This window comes from Sinocyclocheilus grahami, unplaced genomic scaffold (assembly GCF_001515645.1).
Source record: "Sinocyclocheilus grahami isolate Dianchi unplaced genomic scaffold, SAMN03320097.WGS_v1.1 scaffold79.1, whole genome shotgun sequence".
Taxonomy (NCBI): Eukaryota; Metazoa; Chordata; class Actinopteri; order Cypriniformes; family Cyprinidae; genus Sinocyclocheilus; species Sinocyclocheilus grahami.
The window spans coordinates 1,044,309-1,064,897 of NW_015505258.1; the positions used below are offsets into that span (position 1 = coordinate 1,044,309).

The window sequence follows — 20,589 nt, forward strand, 5'->3', positions numbered from 1 at the left end:
ATATCACACAATTCTGAAAAAAAGTTAGTATTGTGAGAAAAAAATAATTATGAGATAATATTCACAATTACCTTTTTTTGTTTTTATTCATTGGTGGAAACAGACTTCCATAGAAACTTTACTCATCCCATCACTCTCAAGTAATAAAGAGAATACTATTATTCCTAAAAACCAGAAGAACTCACAATAATATATGAGAAGGTTTGTCAAACCTTGCGCTTTTCCTGTCTTTGTGTGGCATCTGCCAATCTGCATATCCATCCCAATGTTACAAATAAGATCCTAGACGGAAAACAAACAAACAAACATGGAAAAATCTTCATGGTGTAGAATCTTGAGTATTAACAGATTTATAAATTTTAATGAGCTGAGGTTTCAGAAGCCATATTAGAAGGGGTCAAAGGATTTGCAGATATGAAGAAACATTTACTCTGAGTGGGTGTAGGTGATTCTTGACCCTTGATTTCAGTATTGTTTGTTGACATTGGAAAGAGTTCAGAAGCCCTAGGGGTATTTTGTGTGTGTGTATAGTTTGTTCAGATGATGATGATGTGTATATTTTACCATTTTCTATAGGCTGTGAATGACTAAAAACAATATAAAATACAATATAAAAATACATATACATTTCCTCGTATAATGGCAGCATAAAATCATTGCAAACTTTGAGTTGTTAAACTGTAAAATATGTTTTGTAAATATCTGTATAAGTTATTATTACATAATGTGTCATCTATATTTTACTGCATAAATAATACTTTAATATTTACTGTAGCACAGATGTATTTTTTAGGCTTTAGTAGTGCTAATATTGTAGAGGTTTTCAAATGGTATTGCCTACATGGTTGAATCATTAATCAAACAATCAATACAAATGTTTTTGAAGGACCACCTTTAGCATGAGACTCCCTTTATAAGAGACGGCTCAGTTCATGTCAAGACCTGGTTGATCACTCGTCATCATGGATCTGAACATTAACTGCTGTTGGAAATGGCTCCTTCTGTTCTCTCTCCTTCTTGTCTGTGTCAATGGACAAACGTCAGGGCCGTAAGTAACTAAGTGTTTCTATTCGTTTTAATTTCTATATAAATCGTCTGTCACTTTTTCTCATTTTAAAAAGGGGAAACTACATCAACACATTAACTTTGATGTTTTGCAATAAAATCCATTTCAGCATTTCATGAAAATGTAAAAAAAAAAAAGATATCTTACTACTTAAATGATTGAATGCCTTATTATATCTTTACAGATCTTTCACGGTGACATTTCCTGCAGTGATCGAGTCGGGATCTGAGGCCAAACTTTGTGCAAGTCTTCTCAAGCCCAATGAAAGCCTTGTCATGAACATTTATGTGGTTCATGGTGACCAGAGCACTTTAATGCTGCAGGAGAAAGCTGAGGAAGAGTTTCACCGCTGCTTTAACTTCAAGGTCTGTCATCAGCACATTATAATAAATATACTCAAATATGTTTGTTTCATCATAATTCATCTAGTTTTTTGAGATGGCCTGTTTGCAGAGGTTGTGAATACAGGATATTATTTCTCATCAGGCTCCTCTGGTAGAAGCAGAATCAGTGCAGAGAATGAAGGTAGAACTTCAAGGAGAGTCTTTCAAGATGACTGAAGAGAGAAAAGTCATGTTCAGATCTTACCATCCTCTGACCTTTATCCAGACTGATAAACCCATTTATATTCCAGGACAGACAGGTGAGCTGTGAATGTTTAAAAGGTTAAAAAACTGTAAATACTGCTGGTGTCATCAAATATAGGCCTATACCCCCTCCTTGACAAAACTACATTTTAGTAAACAATATATTGAGCATCACAGTTTGATATTAACCCGGCTTTGTGATGTCAAACATGTACAGTGTAAAACGATGCAGTGTTAAAATATCTCTGTCATGGAAAAAACAAAATGGAAAACCGTGTGCTGTATAAACAGTCGTTCTAGCTTTTGAGATTAAAAATGTCAAATGATGATGGAAAAAACTTGAGGAAGAGTGTGTTTTATTCTTATCTTTTAGTCCACCTAAAAGTCCATTCAGGAAAAACCTGATAGTACAGTTTGCAATAAAACGAGGCTGCGCAGTGCTGGAGCCTTTATGTAAACAGGTCGCCATGTTAGTACATTCGTGCAGTCAATGACACTGACTCTTCAAAAATACAAATAGAACATTAAACCCAGGAATTAGAAATGTAAGATAAAGAAGACCTATAATTTTGAGTGAATGAGCATCGTAAAATGTTTAGCAAGATAACCCAGGATTCTGTTCAGGACAAACTGGATGCTACAGTCAGGAATAGCTACAGCTTACTGTCCATTAGATCTGAAATACTGCTTATCACAATATAAACAGGGATTGTAATTATATTTATCACACATTTTTGTTTTCACAGTGAATTTTAGAGTTGTTACCCTGGATAAAAACTTTTCGCCGCTTGATCAGCAGGTCTGGCATGTGTTTTTTTTCTTTTCTTTATTTTTAAATATGTCCAACACACAAACATGTTGTTGGCTTTTAATCATATCAGTTTTAAAAATTATTTAATTACTATTTGCTTTTTTACAGTATAGTACAGTGGTACTTGAGGTAAGAACACAAAACCTCCTTCTGTACAGTCATTCATGACGAGCACAACACTGGCACTGACTGATTTTTGCATTGTGTTTTCTGTAATTATTCTGTATTTCTTTATTATTGATCAGAACATATGAAAGCTGGCTGTAACTACCTGCACTTTGTGTTTGGTATTAAATAGGACAGTAAAGGTAACAGAATTGGTCAATGGACAAATGTTTCTTCAACAAGCTGGATTTTGGAGCGTTCTTATGAATTAAACCCGGAAAGCCATCAAGGTGTGTACAGACTGAAGGCTTATATTGGTGACCGGATGATCTCACATGATTTTGAGGTGAAAAAATATGGTAAGTAATAAACTATTTGCAATGTTTGCATGGGACAAATTTCATACAAAGTCAAAATGTGATTAATAATAACTATAACTTTCGTCCTCTAGTTTTGCCTAAGTTTGAAGTTACTGTTACAGCACCAGAGACAGTGAGCATAGATGATGAGTTAATGGCAGTTGAGGTTTGTGGAAAGTGAGTAGCATATTTACTTAAACGTGTTAAAAGCATAAAGAAAGGATTGTTTTCTTCCATCCATCTTTGTCTTGTACATTTTTCACAGATACACGTACGGGCAGTCTGTATCTGGTAAATCATGGGTGAAAGTGTGTCGTGATATTCCACGCTACACTTACAGGCGTGACGAACACAGTCCAATATGTGTGAATGAAACCACTGAGGTTTGTCAGTGCAGTACCAAAATGTGACATTTATTTCCTACATCCAGATTATTAAGTCACTCTTAGGCACTGTGTTTGTGTTCATTCATTTCCAATAGATGAAAAAGACAGGCTGTGCCATCCATACCTTAGATATATCTACCTTTTTAAACTCAACATACAATGATCGACTAGAAAATTCTCTTCATGTTGAAGCAACAGTCACAGAAGAAGGAACAGGTGAGCTATTAATTACTGAAATGAGAGTTTTAAAATCTGATTTCATTCAAATGTAATTTTCACACTCATCATCTATTTGTATTTTACAGAGATCACCATGACAAAATCTGAAACTATATCTCTCACTTATGAAATTGGCAAATGCACACTTACTGACCTGCCCAAAACATATGAACATGGATCAGTTATAGAAGGAAAAGTAAGTCTAAGATCAGGTTGTCTCAGTTTAACAGCATTGCTATGTACAGAATCATTTATTCCTTCAAAATCTTATTTTTAACAGATCAAACTCTCAAATTTCAAAGGCGCACCAATACAAAACAAAGTGGTTTATCTTTTGGAGGGTGAAACCTGGTCCTCAAAACTGCTCCTAAATCTCACTACAGACAGTGATGGACTGGCCAGCTTCTCTCTTAATATGTCTAGTCTTCCTGAAAAAGATATTAATCTGATGGTATGATAATTGCTACTCATCCACCAAGTGTTTAATCAGTTAATGTTTTGATTACATGAAAATATTGGCACATTCTTTTTTTTTTTTCCAGGCAAGTGTGTATCCAGCATTTCATTATCATGGTTACAAAACACCTTTCTTCTCTACGGATAGTAAAACAGTTCAGCTTTTCCGGGCTGCCACTCCATACACCCCAACATTAAGTGAACTGATTATAGAAAATATTGAGCAACCATTACAGTGTGATGCTGAGTTTACAGTGACCATCAAGTATTATTTTGTTGGAGAGACTGTTGAAGGCTTCAAAACTGACATTGTCTATATGGTGAGAATGTGCAGTATGTACATTGTTACGCTGTTGAATTCATTGTTTGTTAACAGTATGGCTGCACTGGTCAGTTTGTCATTGGAGTGTCATCTGTCTGTTTCAGGTCGTGTCCAGAGGAGTGATCGTTCATCATGGATATGAGAAGGTTGAAGTGAAGTCTTCTAATGGAGCAGCAAGTGGCACAGTGTCGTTCAAACTGTCTGTTGGTGCAGATCTGGCTCCTGCAGTGCAGATTCTGACCTACTGTGTTCTGCCCAGTGAAAATGTTGTTGCTCGTAGCACAACATTTGACATTGAAAAGTGTTTCAAAAACAAGGCATGTAAAAATAATCTGCCCATTTACACAATCACGGTCATTCTGGTTCAATACTAAAATGACACACCCTACTGTTGTCGTCACAGGTGTCTCTGCAGTTTTCTCCTGCTAAAGCAGTTCCTGGTGAGAAAAACACTCTCCAGCTCTCAGCTCAGCCTGGTTCACTGTGCGGCCTCAGTGCTGTAGATAAGAGTGTCCTGATCCTGAAGCCAGGAGAACGTCTGGATACTGACAAGGTGTAAATGCTTTAAGATTCAATGTTGATTATCTGTGTCTCCATAGTTGGAATATATGAATCTTGTCTACTATAATCATCATTATTGTTTAAGGTGACATGGGTGTTAAAGGGATAGTTCACCCAAAAATTATCCCATGATATACACATGACTTTCTTATTTCAGACGAATATAATCAAAGTTGTATTTAAAAATATCCTGGCTGTTCCAAGTTTTATAATGGCAGTGGGTAATGGTCTAGATCAGGGTTCCTCAAATCATGCCCTGGAGGGCCAATGCGCTGCAGAGTTTAGCTCCAACCCTGATCAAACTCAGCTACCTGTGATTTTCTAATGATCCTGAAGACATTGATTAGCTTGCTCAGGTGTGTTTGATTAGGGTTAGAGCGAAACTCTGCAGGAAAGTGGATCTCGTGGGCCAGATTTGAGGATCCCTGGTCTAGATTTTGAAGCAAAATAAAGTGCATCCATTCCATCATAAAAAGTACTCCACATGGCTCCGGGGGGTTAATAAAGGCCTTCTGAAGTGAATTGATGTGTTTGTTTAAGAAAAATATCCATATTTACAACTTTATAAACCGTAATCTCTATCTTCCGCAAACTGTCGTGCATGTGTCAAACAAAAGCAAAACACTGGTCATAAATTAGAAGTACAAAATGAGGATTTGTAAACAAAATTGTCATAGGATTTCGATATAAGCCAAGAGGAGACTGGTTTTCTTTTGTTGTGAACAAAACTTAGTCCTTGAGAGACTAGCATATTCTCACCGGAGCTTACGCTACAGCTATCATCCGCTGGAACGCCACTCTCTTGTGAATGTGCGTACGACAGTTAGCGGAAGCTAGAGATTACGGTTTATAAATTTGTACATATGGATATTTTTCGTACTCAAATGCATCGATTCACTTCAGAAAGTTTTTATTAAGCCCCTGGAGCCATGTGGAGTACTTTTTTATGATGGATGGATGTACTTTATTTTGCTTCAAAGTCTTGACAACTATCCACTGCCATTATAAAGGTTGGAAGAGCCAGGACATCTTTTAATATAACTCCAACTGTATTCGTCTGAAAGAAGAAAGTCATATACACCTAGGATGGCTTGAGGGTGAGTAAATCATGGGGTAATTTTCATTGTTGGGTGAACTATCCCTTTAAACCTAATTTTCTTTCCCACCGCAACATAAAGATTAAGAGGTACCCTGACACGAATTATTTAGTGTGAATGTGCTCTCATTACAGATCTTCAACCTGCTGCCAGTGCAATCAGTGTCAAATTATCCTTACAGCGTTGAAGATGAGCAGGCGTGTCTGCATGTGAGACCCCGTCGAGCTGTACTGACAGACAACGCCTATGAATCCTTAAAGGTAACAAGTGGATTAATATGTGTAAAATTCCTCTTATTCTGACAGCTACAAAAATTTGTATTTTATTTATGTTACATTTAATGTGGTTCATTTTGCTGTTGGACAGAGTGTGGGGCTGAAAATGGCTACAAATTTGGCTGTGCGAGTCCCTAAGTGTCTGTCATACAAGGGCTTGACTTATCACAGATATGAAGTTGAAGGTAATATCTATGAGTTCATTAATGCATGCATTTGCTATCAACGATTTAATATGACTGGAATTCACCATTATTAAGCACTTTTTAATAATGGCACTGCAAGAGCACAAATGACTCTTTGTTTTGTGACATTTGTCTGATCTATAAAGTTATTTAAATCAGCAGTTCTCAAAATTTGTGACATCAAGGTAATAATTGCAAGAGATACACCTCCCAAAATGTAAAGGATAATTTATTCTGTGAGAAAAGTGTGAACTTATAAAGACAATATGTTTAAGTTTGGCTTTTATATTCTTATTATACTTATTATTATACTTTGTATTTTGTTGACAGTGTATCTGTTCCTTCACGCTATTTGATGTTAGCTTTTTTTTTCAATTCAACTTTATTCATAAAGTTATAAATTATTTATAGGCCCCTTGATAAAAAAAAAAAAAAACTGATTTAAATTTATTAGCATATTACAAAAAAATAAATTTAACTAAATAACTATAAACAGCAAAAGGGAGAATATCATCATGGTTGAAATGATGTCATTAAAAAATAATATACTGTAGGTAGTTTTAATGTTGTGAACTCAATGTTGTGAATATAGTTTAGATATTTCAGAAAGTGTATAATGTGACAGAGATATGAGACAGTAGTTCTGTACTAAATTGCTAAACTAAATTGTTCTGATTTAGGTATCACATCATATCGTGTGCTTTTTTTGTAGGGATGCTTAATTATTACAGTCGAACTGGTATAGCGCATGATTTGAATGAAGGAGACTCATCTGTTGAAGTGACAGTTCGTACTGTCTTTCCTGAAACATGGATTTGGCAACTTGCTGCAGTTGGGTTAGTGACAATGTTGTTATCTGTCAACATCATTTAACATCATATTAAAACCACAATACTTGTAATGCTTCTCTTGGCACTGCACATGCAATGAGATTGTGTTCAGAATACATAAATGCACATGTAAACGAATATGTGAACTGGATTGCAAAGTTTAGGGTTCATATAAACAGAACTTTCATTGGATTCATTCGGACTGACGAAAATTAGACATACTAGAGACCTACTATGAATCAGATTATCAGTGTTTTATATCTGTGCTGAATGTTGTAAAAACAAAACAACATCTTAAAAGTCTAATCAAATACTGTTGTAATTTCAACACAGGGACTCTGGATCAGCTCAGGTTCCTGTCACAGTTCCTGACACCATCACCTCTTGGGACACGGAGGCCTTCTGTCTGTCCTCCAAAGGTCTTGGTCTGGCTCCTCCTGCTCAGCTGACAGTTTTCCAGCCCTTCTTCCTGGAGCTCTCTCTGCCTTACTCCATCATCCGTGGGGAGATATTTGAGCTGCAAGCAGGAATTAAACGTTTTTGTTTGGGTTTCTAAAATGTAGTGTTTCATTGGTGTTTGGTTTGTAGGAGATATATTGGGTCGTGCACTGAGCAATCTTCACGGATTATTACGGATGCCGTACGGCTGTGGAGAACAAAACATGGCTGTTCTTCCTCCCAATATTTACATTCTGCAGTATCTGGAAAACACAGAGCAGCTCACCTCAGCCATCCGAGAGAGAGCCACCGGCTTCCTTAAGAGCGGTGAGAGAAATCAATCATGTCAAGAGAATACTGAAATACTAAGAAATTAAGTCACAATACATTTGACTTCAGAAACACTTGATCAACCCAGAATGTTTGAACTCAACAGGATACCAGAGACAGATGAACTACAGACATATTAGTGGTGCATACAGCACATTTGGATACGGTGATGAGAATACATGGTAAATATTTGTAACTTTTCACTCTCACTTTTTTCCTACATAGTTACAAAGTTAAAATGTGTATTTTTACTTTACATAGATGGTATTTAGTTTCAACAATTTATGTATAGACTGTCAAATGATTAATCGCAAGTAATCACCGACTTTTATTATCCAAAATAAAATTTTATTATACACACACACAAATTTAAATAAAGACGAACCCCGGCTGGCCGGCCAGCCATCGGTCCCTTTCTCGGTGTCAGACTTAACTTTGTTTTGTTTTCGTCTTCTAAATCAGTGTTTCCCAACCTTTCTTTAGTCGCAGCACCCTTTGGAAATTTTAACAAATTTGTGGCGCCCTACAAAATTAATTTTGTCACAATATTAGAATTTCTAACTTCGATGTGATAATTTGAAAAGTATAGATATTCGGTACAACAGGGAAGAACTGCAGATTATAATGTCATACAGATATTTTTAATATTATTAAAAAAATGTGTCTATCAAAGGTGGCAATCAGTAAGCTAATTTTTAATGAAGAGACCAATTTATATGACATATTTTAATGTAGGCTTGTATTCATATGTAAACATTGTGAGATAGCTAGTTATAATGGTAATTAAACAAAGTTTTACTCACTCAGTGTATTTTTGATTTTACAGTTGGGTAATTTTGTTGCAGTAGCACGAGATAGCTTGATTTAAAACTTTGATTTGAATAAAAAAATGACAAGGAGGCTAAGCAGTTAATAATAAAATAAGAACAAATAAAGAAATTACTAATGATAGCACAAATTTAAAAAAAAATCACGATAGGCCTACAAATTAAATAAATTGCTTTTTAGTTTTTCGGGTAGGTCTAACACACAGTAGGGCTATTAAGAGAGTTTTTAAAAAAAAAATTTTTTTAACAATTATCCAAATAATGTTTAATCCTAGAAAGCTATTATCAGAGGACACGTGAGCGTAACGGTTAGCAGATCAATGAATGAGAGGGCAGCGTTACCAGAGTTGCCCATATACCACACCATGTTACAGCACAGTAGGGCTATTGCAGACAGAAACAATACTGTACTACATAGATGTTTTCTGTCAGCTTGATCTTTGAGTGGACTTTGCTGTTCTGATGAGCATGAACAGTATACGAGTGGAGCACTCACATGGGCCGTGAGCGACTGAGCGGAGCACACACACGCATAGAGCGGGATAATACACAGAGCGTCACACCACGTGAAAGTGAAACCTGAGCAGTGAACTCATTTTTGGCAGCCAGAATTTCAGTGCATCTCTAATTATTGGCGACATTAGAAATGGATATTATATAATAGATGCAGTGTTTCTAAATAATGCCGCGAGTGGGGCTTGAGGAAGTGAAGTGACGACCTGATGCAGCCCCTGAAGTGAGACACAGGAAACAGAAATACTGCAAAATAATAATAATAACGCGACTAAATGAGATGAAATAATGTTATAACATTTAGTTTCGTCTCATTTTGGTCAACGAAAGTGAAGAGACATTTTAGCATAGTTTTTATTTTGTAAACCACATTTATTCATCAACAATATTGCATTATACATTTAATTATAGTCATCGTCACATGACCAGCATTTACGTTGCATCTCATCTCGTTTTCATCACGTGATAAAGGTTCGTTGACGACGATATTTAGTCATAATTTCCGTTGACGACAGCAACACTACTTGAGAGTGCTGAGGCCGGCGAGCTAGAGTGCGTAGCGGCTGGGGGGCTTGAGAGGACTGAGGACGGAAAGCTAAAGTGCGTAGCGGCCGGCAGGCTTTAGAGTGCCAAGTCCGGTGAGCTAGAGTACGTAGTGGCCGGCAGGCTTGAGAGTGCTGAGGCCAGTGAGATAAAGTGCGTAGCGGCTGGGGGGCTTGTGTGCGTAATGGCTGGTGAAGGCCTTGGGATGCTGGCTGCTCACACAGATGTCAGCAGCGGGTCCGCCGTACTGGACACCAGTCTCATCCACCCCAAGTCGGGTCCAGCAGCAGAGATATTGTAGGCAGTTAACATTAGTGATGGCCCAAGCTCCGCGTTCGCCGGAGCTTGAGGAACTTAGCTCCCCCAAAAAATGTTTAACAGATGGCTGAGCGGTGATGGTGAAATCCTCCTCCACCTCACCCATGGTGAAGGGGGAACCACTCAGCTGCAAAGCCCGCTCCACAAAATCACGAAAACTCCCTCGAGGACCAACAATAGGGTAAGTTGTGATTTATGATATTCATTAAGTCCACAGTAATAAAAGGAAATCGAAGAATTGTCCAGAACATCTGTGTGATATGCCAAGTCCAAACATTCACGGGTGTGGTCCACGAGGGAACGCTCGCCCTGGCGCAAGAGATTAAGTTTCATACCTGCTAGATCCATGGTTATGGTCGGTTGTTCTGTTATGTGGGGTAGCTGGAGGAAACAGGCTGAGGTGTGGATCTAGGTGCAGGTAGTTTAATAAGACGACAAAGTGAACCGGAAACACTGGGAACAAAGAACCAAAGTACGGGTAGAAATGACACCAATAACATTCAACAACTGACAAAGCACAAGTGAAACACAAGGGCTATTAAGGTTATGAAGGCACACAGAAGACAGGGCCAAAACACACACAAGAAACATGTAACAGCTGCAGTCCGTAACTTATTTTGTGCTCAAAATTTACAAAATGTATATAATAAATGATCATGAATCCATATTCCAAACCGTGTTTCTGGCTTATCCTGAATCAATACAGTACACCTATAATAAGTTTTTATATTCAGACTATTTTAGACTGATTCTGATAGTAACTCCAGCAGAGTAGCCCCAGTATCTGCGTGATTTATTATAGACATAAACAGAAAGAAAGTAGCTCCGGCTACAATGTTCTTCCGCAAGATGCATTCGGTTCTCTTTATTTCTTGCAAAAAGTTACAGACTGCAGCTTTAAATATATACATGCATGCATAATAAATATACACAGTACATACACGTAAACACAGACTTTTATTTTGGATGCAGGGTTCCCACGCTTCTTGAAAGTACTTGAATTTCAGACATATGGATTCAAGGCCTGGAATGTACTTGAAAACAAACATAGGTCCTTGAAAGTGCTTGAATTAAATTTGAAATAAATTGTGTTTATGTAGGGATTAAAGTTTTCCATCCCTACAACGGATTTCCGTCCCTACGACGGATTTCCGTCAATTGGAAAAAAAAATTTGGGGGAAAAGAAACATGTAGCGCATTGTTGTTGTTGTTCTGCCAGCACACCAAAAATCATTCCCGGCCACGGCTCCAGCTTCTCAGTGACAACATATGTGACACCGCTCACATCATTCACAGTCGGGTTATTAGCAGAGAACACAGAGCAGGACTTGAATTTCGGTGCGGTATTGCGGCTATTAATAGCAGTTGTACTCATTGCCGCAGGTTCCGCACTTATAACGCGATGACAGATGACGGAATATTGTATATTATTTTCGCACATCAGGGAGCTGCTATCAATATGCAGGGTATTGAAATCGCATTTGAATGAGCGTTTGCTGTTCACTTTCACTTTTGATTTCGCGATCATGCGCACAATCTTACAGTGTGTGCATAATTATTAGGCACATTGATATTCTGATCATATTTTTTTCCAAGCACATTTGACCAATTCCAAACCACATCAATCTTAATAACTACTATTATTTTTGTATTTAATAATTTAGAAGTGATATATAATTGTACATGAAGGCTGGAAATAAAAAACTCCTTATTAAAGTGTGCAGAATTATTAGGCAGGTTTTCTTTTACAGATGAAATGAGCCAAAAATGAGAATTAACTCAGTCTGAGAAGTCAAAAATGATTAAATCCCCATGAAAAATATTAAAAACTAATGCAATACAGAAATTTCAAAGTTAAGGCATGACCATTGGTCAGCAAAAGGCTCATTGGGTCAGCGGGGTCAGAAAAAACAGGTGGAGAAGAAAAGAGCATGTTAACTGCAAAAGAATGAAGAATTAAGTGTGAAACCATCAGGAACCTTTTAGTCTCCAGTGCCACTCTTTTCCAGAACTGCAACCTTGAGTCTCCATAATTACAAGGTGTCAGGTTCTCAGAGACTTTTCTTGGGTAAAAAAATCCTTAAAAATGACCCCTACTTAATAAGAATAACATTCTGAAGTGTTGTGAAATACATGAAGACTATTTTTATAGGCTTTATGGACAGATAAGTTGAGAGTGACTCTTGTAGAACCAGCACCATCCTCTTGTACCACTGTTTGAAGAATTGATCTTCCAGAATCTGGCAGTACGTTTTAGGAGCTCATTTTTGTCAGTCTCTGCAAGACAGACTTTTCAGGATAGGAGATGGACTAAAAATGAACTCCCAAAACGTACTGCAACATGGAGCTAAGGAGAAAATGTAGAACTTGAAAAATTGGAAAAACAGCTTAGTGAAAAGTGTTTACAGTTTAAAAGCAAATAGAAAGTCCTATTTTTTTTTCTTTATATTTTTTTTACAGATTTGCACATGTACAAGGTTTATAAATGCTCATAAAATATTTTCAAAAATACTGACGTTTTGAGCAGCTGCATGTTTGAGCTGCATTCCTAGGTCAAAGATGAAAAAATGGGATTTACAATAAAAAGTAATTTACAAAATTATTTTGACTTGAGTTTATTTATTAATGAGTAACGCATCTTTTGAGTAAATGTGCACATTTTTAATGTTAACAGGTTTTACCATGTTATTACAACATTTAACCACTTTTTATTAATTTAAAAATTTAGAAATTCTTTCAAATTTAAATCTTGTACAAAAACTACAGCAAAATTCAGTTTGACGCATATTTTATCAATATTTTAGAAATTGAATTTTATCACCAGTACTGACTTCAATGGATTTCATTAAATTCCTTTGAACACGACTGCTCAAAACGGTCTAAATTTATGAAACCTACACATTCAAAACATTATTACTCTGAAATTTTTAATGTAAATGTTAAGTGTAAGTGAAATGTTAAGTACTGTAAGGTCTTTCATGACACTACATATTCTGAGGTGTGAATTTTATAGGTGCTTGATATAAAATAAATGGTGCTTTAAAGTCATTGAAAGTCCTTGAATCTGGTGTTCATGAAAGAGTGGGAACTCTGTGGATGTTATTAATCGCAATTAATTGTTTGACAGGCCTAATTTAATCAACTGAAACAACTAATGACATTATTTAAATGAAAACTTTCAAACAACAGGTTGACTGCCTTTGTCCTGAGGTCTTTTGGCAAAGCACGGAAATACATATTTATTGATCCACAAATTATTCAGAGTGCAAAGGAATGGTTAATAAGCAGACGGGATTCAGACGGCTGTTTTATCCAACAGGGAAGACTGTTCAACAACAGAATGAAGGTGTGTTATCACTAAACATTATCACAGAAACAATTCCCTTCTATCACAAAAATATTTTCTTTGTTCCTCTAATATATATTCCAGGGTGGAGTGAATGATAATGTGACCATGACTGCCTACATAACTGCATCACTGCTTGAACTGGAAACTCCAGTCACAGTAAGTTCATCTGGTAAAGTAAAGTAAGGAAACAGTATAATCTCATAGAAAAATAATGCTCACAGCGGCTGTTTCTCTGTTTCTCAGGATCCTGTTGTCACTAAAGGTTTATCATGCTTGAAGTCCATCATTGAGGATGTCAAAAACACTTACATCACTGCTCTGCTCGCCTACACTTTCAGTCTGGCTAGAGACACGGACACTCGACAGCAGCTTTTCAAGAAACTGGAGGATGTTGCTATTTCAGAGGGTAAGAGTTTTTTTCTGATTAATTTCTGTTGTCTTTTCATACTCGTTGAGCTACTGGTGTCTCTTTTGTCCATGTGTCCTAAAGGGTCTCGTCTCCACTGGTCTCAGTCTGCATCTGCTGATGACTCTGATTCTCTGGCAGTGGAGATCAGCTCATATGTGCTGCTAGCTGCTCTCACTGCAGATTCACTCACTACAGCTGATCTGGGCTTTGCTAACAGGATTGTCAGCTGGCTTGTGAAGCAGCAGAATGCCTATGGAGGATTCTCCTCCACACAGGTGACTCAAACTACTCAAATCAAACACATGATTGCTGAATAATGGGTAAAAATCACATTACTGAACACATTTATTTCTCAGGACACAGTGGTGGCTCTTCAGGCTCTGTCTTTGTATGCCACCAAAGTGTTCAGCTCTGATGGCTCCAGCACAGTGACTGTACAGTCAGCAGCAGACACTCACCACTTTGATGTCAATCAGGACAACCGGGTAAAAATCACATTACTGAACACATTTCACCATGGCCAGCAACACCCATCAGCATGGCGCCGCAAATGGCAGCAAGGACGCTGAGCTCCGCAATTCTTCTATTGTTTTTGTTTGATCTGTGCAGGTCTGTAGTGCATTTAGCTCATTGACTCACACTCAATCTCTCTCTTTCCTTTCTTAGCATTTTGTGGTTATTTTGCTGTGAGATGGATTGTAAATGTTTTTTTGTTTGTGTTGACTCTATCAGGTGGCTCAGTTCTACAACATTCCCACTCCTACTGAAGCTAAAACATTGAGCATTGATGCTAAGTTTGAAGGAGATTGCAAAACATTGGAACAAAATTTCATTTTGAACTTCAATGTCAAGTAAAAACAGATTTAGATTATTATTATGACTACTGTTTTGTTTTAAGGTGTATAAACCTCTTTAGTGAATGCCTAAAATTACTGACAATCTGAAAAGTTATTTCTCAGTAGTATCAGTTGTAAAATGCTGTAATTACTTAGAAAAAAAATTTAGATGCATCTGCTGGTTTAAATGCATACGTTGTGCTCCTGTTTCTTTGTGTTTTTAGCATTAAATCAGGCCTGTTAATTTTCTCTTTTTAAGGTACGGTGGTCCCCAGAAAACAACTAACATGCTCATTGTGGATATTAAAATCTTATCAGGATTCACAGCTGATACATCAATGGTGCGTTTGGGTGTATAAAGTAATTGTGTATCAAAAGTGCCCCTATTATGGGTAATGAAAGGTTAATATTTTGGTTTTGGGAGTCCCCAACAACAGGTTGACATGCATGCAAGGTCAAAAAACACTTTCATTGTCTTATAATATGCATTTATTTTTACCTTACTTGCTCAATGACTCCCAAACGATTCGCTCAATGATTCATTTTTCCAAACCCCTCCTTTGCATGATGCTAATCTGCGGTGATTCCGATTGGTCTCATTTTCATTTCAATCATGACTGTAATGCCTGAAAAAGCAGCGTTTGTGAGTGCAGTGCTGCTTTGTGTACAGCCGTTGCTGGGGAAACCGCTATTTTTACTGCTCCAAAAGCGGCACCTAGTGGCAAAGAATGAATTTGCATTTTCATTCAGACCGAATGGAACCAACGAAAAGACCAACAAGAGGGCGGCGGGCAATATGCTAATGTTTCATGTTGACATCAACATGAAACGACTTGGGATTCGTTTTTAAAAACGACTCATTTCAATGATTCAGAGTCTACTCTTTCGTTTGAGAGACAATAACTTTATACACGGTGCACTTTCAGATTTAAAACTTTGCAGGATGTTTTCATTCACTTATAGCTGTGTTACACACTGCATGAAAGGTAATTTTCAAAAATCCATAATAGGGTCACTTTAAGACATACTAATTTTTACACGTTTTTACTACTGTTTCCTTGCATGTTTGCTTTACTTTGCAAAAACAGGAAAAAAAAACATCATATTTTCATATAAATAATTATATTTTCCTTATAGCTTAGAACACTATTTGGTTCAGGAATAATGTATGCTCAGAAGTATGTGGAGCGGGTTGACACAAAAGAAGACCATGTCATAGTTTATTTAACAGAGGTAAATAAATAATAACATTTATCAAATTAACATGTATTTAATAATTTCCATGACTGTTACTGTATATGTATTTTTGTTTATCCTCCTGCAGATTCCAAAAGATATTTCTATGAATTACAAGATGCAAATGAAACAAGTTCTTCCAGTGAAGAATCTCAAGCCAGCAGTGGTCAAAGTGTATGATTACTACCAAACAAGTAAGATTTTATTTTAACATTCAGAAAAATGTAAAGGTAGATACTTTTACACGTTTTTACTACTGTTTCCTTGCATGTTTGCTTTACTTTGCAAAAACAGGGGGAAAAAAACAAAGAAAAAAAAACCATCATCATCATATTTTCATATTAATAATTATATTTTCCCTATAGCTTAGAACGTCATTTAGTTTAGCAGTACTTGCTCAGAAGTATGTGGAGCGGGTTGACACAAAAGAAGACCATGTCATAGTTTATTTAACAGAGGTAAATAAATAATAACATTTATCAAATTAACATGTATTTAATAATTTCCATGACTGTTACTGTATATGTATTTTTGTTTATCCTCCTGCAGATTCCAAAAGATATTTCTATGAATTACAAGATGCAAATGAAACAAGTTCTTCCAGTGAAGAATCTCAAGCCAGCAGTGGTCAAAGTGTATGATTACTACCAAACAAGTAAGATTTTATTTTAACATTCAGAAAAATGTAAAGGTAGATACCGTTTAAGTTTAAAGTGTCATTAAACTTCAGTTCACATATTAGCTAATGCTCATTTTTACATTTACAAATGTTGTGAAAATATAGCGTGATTATTCATTTTAAGCACTTCACAAACTATTCATGTTAATATATTCATTAACTCATAATCACAGTCTGTAAAGGTGATATATTTGGTCTTTGTTTGTTGTGTAGACTTCTACTATTTGCACATCTTAAATCATTTATTAATTATTTGTTAATGTTTTTGCAGTACCCAATCTATAGTGGATACTATTCATCAATTGTAAATGTTTATAAACCTTTACTGATCATTAGTACCTTTATGAGCAGTCATTTCGATGGCAATTATTTTCATTTTGATGGACCCTATTTTCACATCTTCACAAAACATGTATTCATGTTTTTGCAGTACCCAATCAAAAGTTTAGATTATTCATCATTTGTAAATGTTTATAAACATTTACTAATATTTTTAGCATCTTTATTGGCACTGGACTTTTAGCTACTGTAACAACTTTTGTGTAAAGGGTTGTTAGTTAAGTTAAGCTAAATGCTTGGTAAAGACACATTGCGATTTGGGTGCAAAGCATGTTTTTATTGCCTCAACACTTACATTAGTATGCTATTGTGAATCATTAAACAGAATATTCCTTGAATCATACATCAACAGGAGGGGGGGAAACCAATTTTCACGAAAATACTTAATTTATCAAAACAATGCAATATAAACAGATTGAATCGTGTTCTCTTATAGTAATCAAATTGACCCTGTACACTGCTGACCACTTACCCAACCTTAAACCTACCCGTACCACCAAACCTGTCCCTAACTCTACCCGTATCACACCTCAACAGCAGCAAGTGTTGTGTTTCATTGTATAAGAACTGATCAAATCATTTATAGATTTTCAAGATGTGCATGATCATATGAATTAGAAGCTTAATGACATTTGTAAGCATTTTAATTTACATGAAATGTTAATTATTAGGTAATGTTTAATACATTTATTAGTAAACATTAACAAGCACATTATTTCACGTTTTTAGATATGAGAATATATATTAACTAATGATTCATTAAGCAGTACATAATGTTTGTAAATGATTTATTAATGAAAGTTATTATAAAGTGTTACCACTTCTATTCTTCTATTAATTTGTGTGTTGATGTTACCTTCTTCCTTCAGGTGATCAGTCTGAGACAGAGTACTCCTTCCACTGTCAATGAGGTCATGCCCTTCAATTCTGCAGCTCATAATACAGTATGAGCAGTTATTTTCAGTGCCATTGGTTTATTTCATGTGCATTTTCAAATGTGTACTCAGTGGCACTCACAATTTTGTTTGTAATTTGTTCTTGTCTTTTAACAGAACATGTTTGATCTTATCATAGAAAATAAATCATTTTAATGTTGTAAAAATAATGAAACCACCAAAATATTGTACAATAAACTGTAACGTTTTCAGAGCATCCCAGGAAAATGCTGCTCTATAAATCTATGCTGCCTTCAAAAATCGATCAGGTGAAGGAGACAGGAAGTGAAGCTGACATTGGATTCAGACATGCCTTATTGCTTTCCTACTTTGTAATGCATCCTCCGAAGGTGGCATCTTTCAGCTTTCGGGTGCAGCCAGGGAGAAGGGGGGACTAAGACGCGAGGAGAAGAAGCAAAGAAAGGAAACAAGGAGGCACGAATAAGAAATAAGAAGCACCCATAGACTACTTCGAATTCCACAGTTACTGGTGCCAGCCCCTCTTTAACGGAATGCTTAAGTTTCGAAGTTCAGTAAAGTTGAAAAAATCATAAAAATGATGCAAACGCAACTAAGTATTGTAGTATAACCAAGGAGAACAGTGAACTGGATTTGACTGCATAACAGTGAAACTATTGATTTTTTCCCCTTCTAATAACAGTGATGGTTTTGAATTCTTCACAATAAAAATCATTAAAAATTATGCAAGTGCATTTTTTTTCAAGCTAAGTGTTACAGTATAACCAGCAGGAGAGCACTGATGTATGAACAGAATTTGGTGACAGTAAAGCGTGTTATAGTGAAGCTATGCAAAAGCAATTTATTTGCAAACTAAGTGTTGTAATAAAACCAGCAGGAGAGCACTGATGTGTACACTGAATTTGGTTATAGTACAGTGTGATACAGTAAATTTAAAAAAAAGTTATTTAATATTTTTTAATAACAGTATAAAGTTACTGATTTTATTTTATTTTTTTTATATAAAATATGAACATTTAGCAAAAGCACATTTGTTCAGAATAAGTGATGTAGGATAACCAGAGACCATTGATATGTAAATTGAATTTAGTGACACTACAGTTTGTAACATTGAAGTTGTTGACTATTTTTGTAGTAATGATTTTGGGGTTTTGCACTTTGCATCGGGTCCCTTTGGACTTCTCTCCGCCGCCTGCGCATAGAGATCAATATGTTTTGTCCAGTGCGGAGGAAGGCTCGATTCAAGGAAAATTCGGTTGTAGCTCATTGTATACGTTACTACGATTGAAAAGAAGTGTTACTTGTTCAGCTCACGAGTTACTGATCCGGGAAATTCAAATCTGTGAATATCCACCTTTTTCTTGCCGTAAGAGCGGGTGCGGACATTTGTAAATTTTATGGGTCTAGCTTCTGCTCTCATCCGCATCCAGCTATATTTAGCTGTACAAAACAGCAATTTCGTTGCTTGATATTGAAAACTGCTGTGTCTTACCATATTATTTTAATGTATTATCAATTATGAACACACTGGTTTGTAGTGCAAACAGTTTTACTGTTTACTGCACGTTGTTATTCCGTTAAGGCTAGAAGGGATACAGCTATTTAATTGTTTGATCAAAATTATTGCTAGGGATAATTTGGTAGCTGCTGAATATTGGTAGGGACATGTCAGCTCAGGTTCCTGACACTATCACCTCTTGGGACACTCTGTCCTCCAAAGGTCTGGGTCTGGCTCCTCCTGCTCAGCTGACAGTTTTCCAGCCCTTCTTCCTGGAGCTCTCTCTGCCTTACTCCATCATCCGTGGGGAGATATTTGAGCTGAAGGCCACTGTCTTCAACTATCTGTCCAAGTGCATCATGGTAAGATTTCAGACTCAGTCTTATCCAATCATATCAAATATGCCACTAATCATGTGTGTTTGACTGACAGGTTAAAGTGACTCCAGCTCCTTCCTCAGACTACACTCTCAAAGCCTCCTCTGATGATCAGTATTCATCCTGTCTATGTGCTAATGGAAGAAAAACCTTTTAATGGATCCTCACTCCTCCTGTTCTCGGTGAGTTTTCCTGTCTGAATCATTGTTTCTCAGTGTTTGTGTCTGTTGTATATTCACGTACATGTCTTGTGTTGTAGGAGTCTTGAATATTACAGTCAATGCAGAGGCAGAGGCGTCCCAGACTGTGTGTGACAATGAGATTGTGAGCGTGCCAGAGAGAGGACGCATTGACACAGTCACACGGAGTCTGCTTGTACAGGTCAGCGCACGTCAAATGGCTCTTAGACGTAATTTCTCCATGATCCTAATGCTGCTTATGTCAGTATGATGTGTTGATGTTACTGTTTTATTCTGCAGGCTGAAGGAACTGAGAAGACAGAGACCTACAGCTGGTTACTGTGTCCAAAGGTTTTGTCTGCAGACAAAATTTAGCATCATAGTGTTTCTCTGCTGATGACTGATATGTCCCTGTTGAAAAATAAACAGCATATGCTGGTTAGGTATGTTTTGAAGCATGGCTGCTGGTTTGAGCTGGTTTAAGCTGGTCATGAGCTGGTTTAAGCTGGTGTTTTAAACAAAGTGTTCAGCTCTGACGGCTCCAG

At 36.6% G+C, this 20,589-nt stretch overlaps 1 protein-coding gene and 1 long non-coding RNA gene across 3 annotated transcripts; both read left to right on the forward strand.

Annotated features, from left to right (window-relative positions):
• The first annotated feature begins 899 nt into the window (after positions 1-899).
• Positions 900-20,031, forward strand: LOC107586246 (ovostatin-like). Of its 2 annotated transcripts, none has more exons than XM_016273513.1 (20): positions 900-1,048; positions 1,251-1,431; positions 1,553-1,709; positions 2,400-2,452; positions 2,573-2,593; positions 2,763-2,928; positions 3,021-3,105; positions 3,194-3,311; positions 3,410-3,530; positions 3,620-3,729; positions 3,814-3,984; positions 4,076-4,309; positions 4,416-4,628; positions 4,715-4,864; positions 6,104-6,229; positions 6,336-6,429; positions 7,142-7,265; positions 7,593-7,767; positions 19,800-19,850; positions 19,921-20,031. In XM_016273513.1, exons 1-20 carry the CDS (start codon positions 963-965, stop codon positions 20,020-20,022), a joined length of 2,538 nt encoding a protein of 845 aa, XP_016128999.1. In that variant the 5' UTR covers positions 900-962; the 3' UTR covers positions 20,023-20,031. The 2 variants fall into 2 exon arrangements, with proteins under 2 accessions (XP_016128999.1, XP_016128998.1); XM_016273512.1 differs by having other exon boundaries at positions 901-1,048; positions 7,593-7,678; positions 19,711-19,850.
• LOC107586249 (uncharacterized) lies at positions 16,453-18,460 on the forward strand. The gene is made up of 3 exons (XR_001609337.1): positions 16,453-16,516; positions 16,608-16,713; positions 17,946-18,460. It is a non-coding gene; the product is annotated as an uncharacterized lncRNA (long non-coding RNA).
• Positions 20,032-20,589: the final 558 nt, after the last annotated feature.

Excerpts from the sequence above, each read along its gene's own strand:
- LOC107586246 (XM_016273513.1), top strand. The coding sequence starts at position 963 with ATGGATCTGAACATTAACTGCTGTTGGAAATGGCTCCTTCTGTTCTCT. Across the intron at positions 1,432-1,552 it reads ACCGCTGCTTTAACTTCAAG|GCTCCTCTGGTAGAAGCAGA; the intron begins GTCTGTCATCAG and ends ATTTCTCATCAG. Across the intron at positions 4,629-4,714 it reads AAAAGTGTTTCAAAAACAAG|GTGTCTCTGCAGTTTTCTCC; the intron begins GCATGTAAAAAT and ends TTGTCGTCACAG.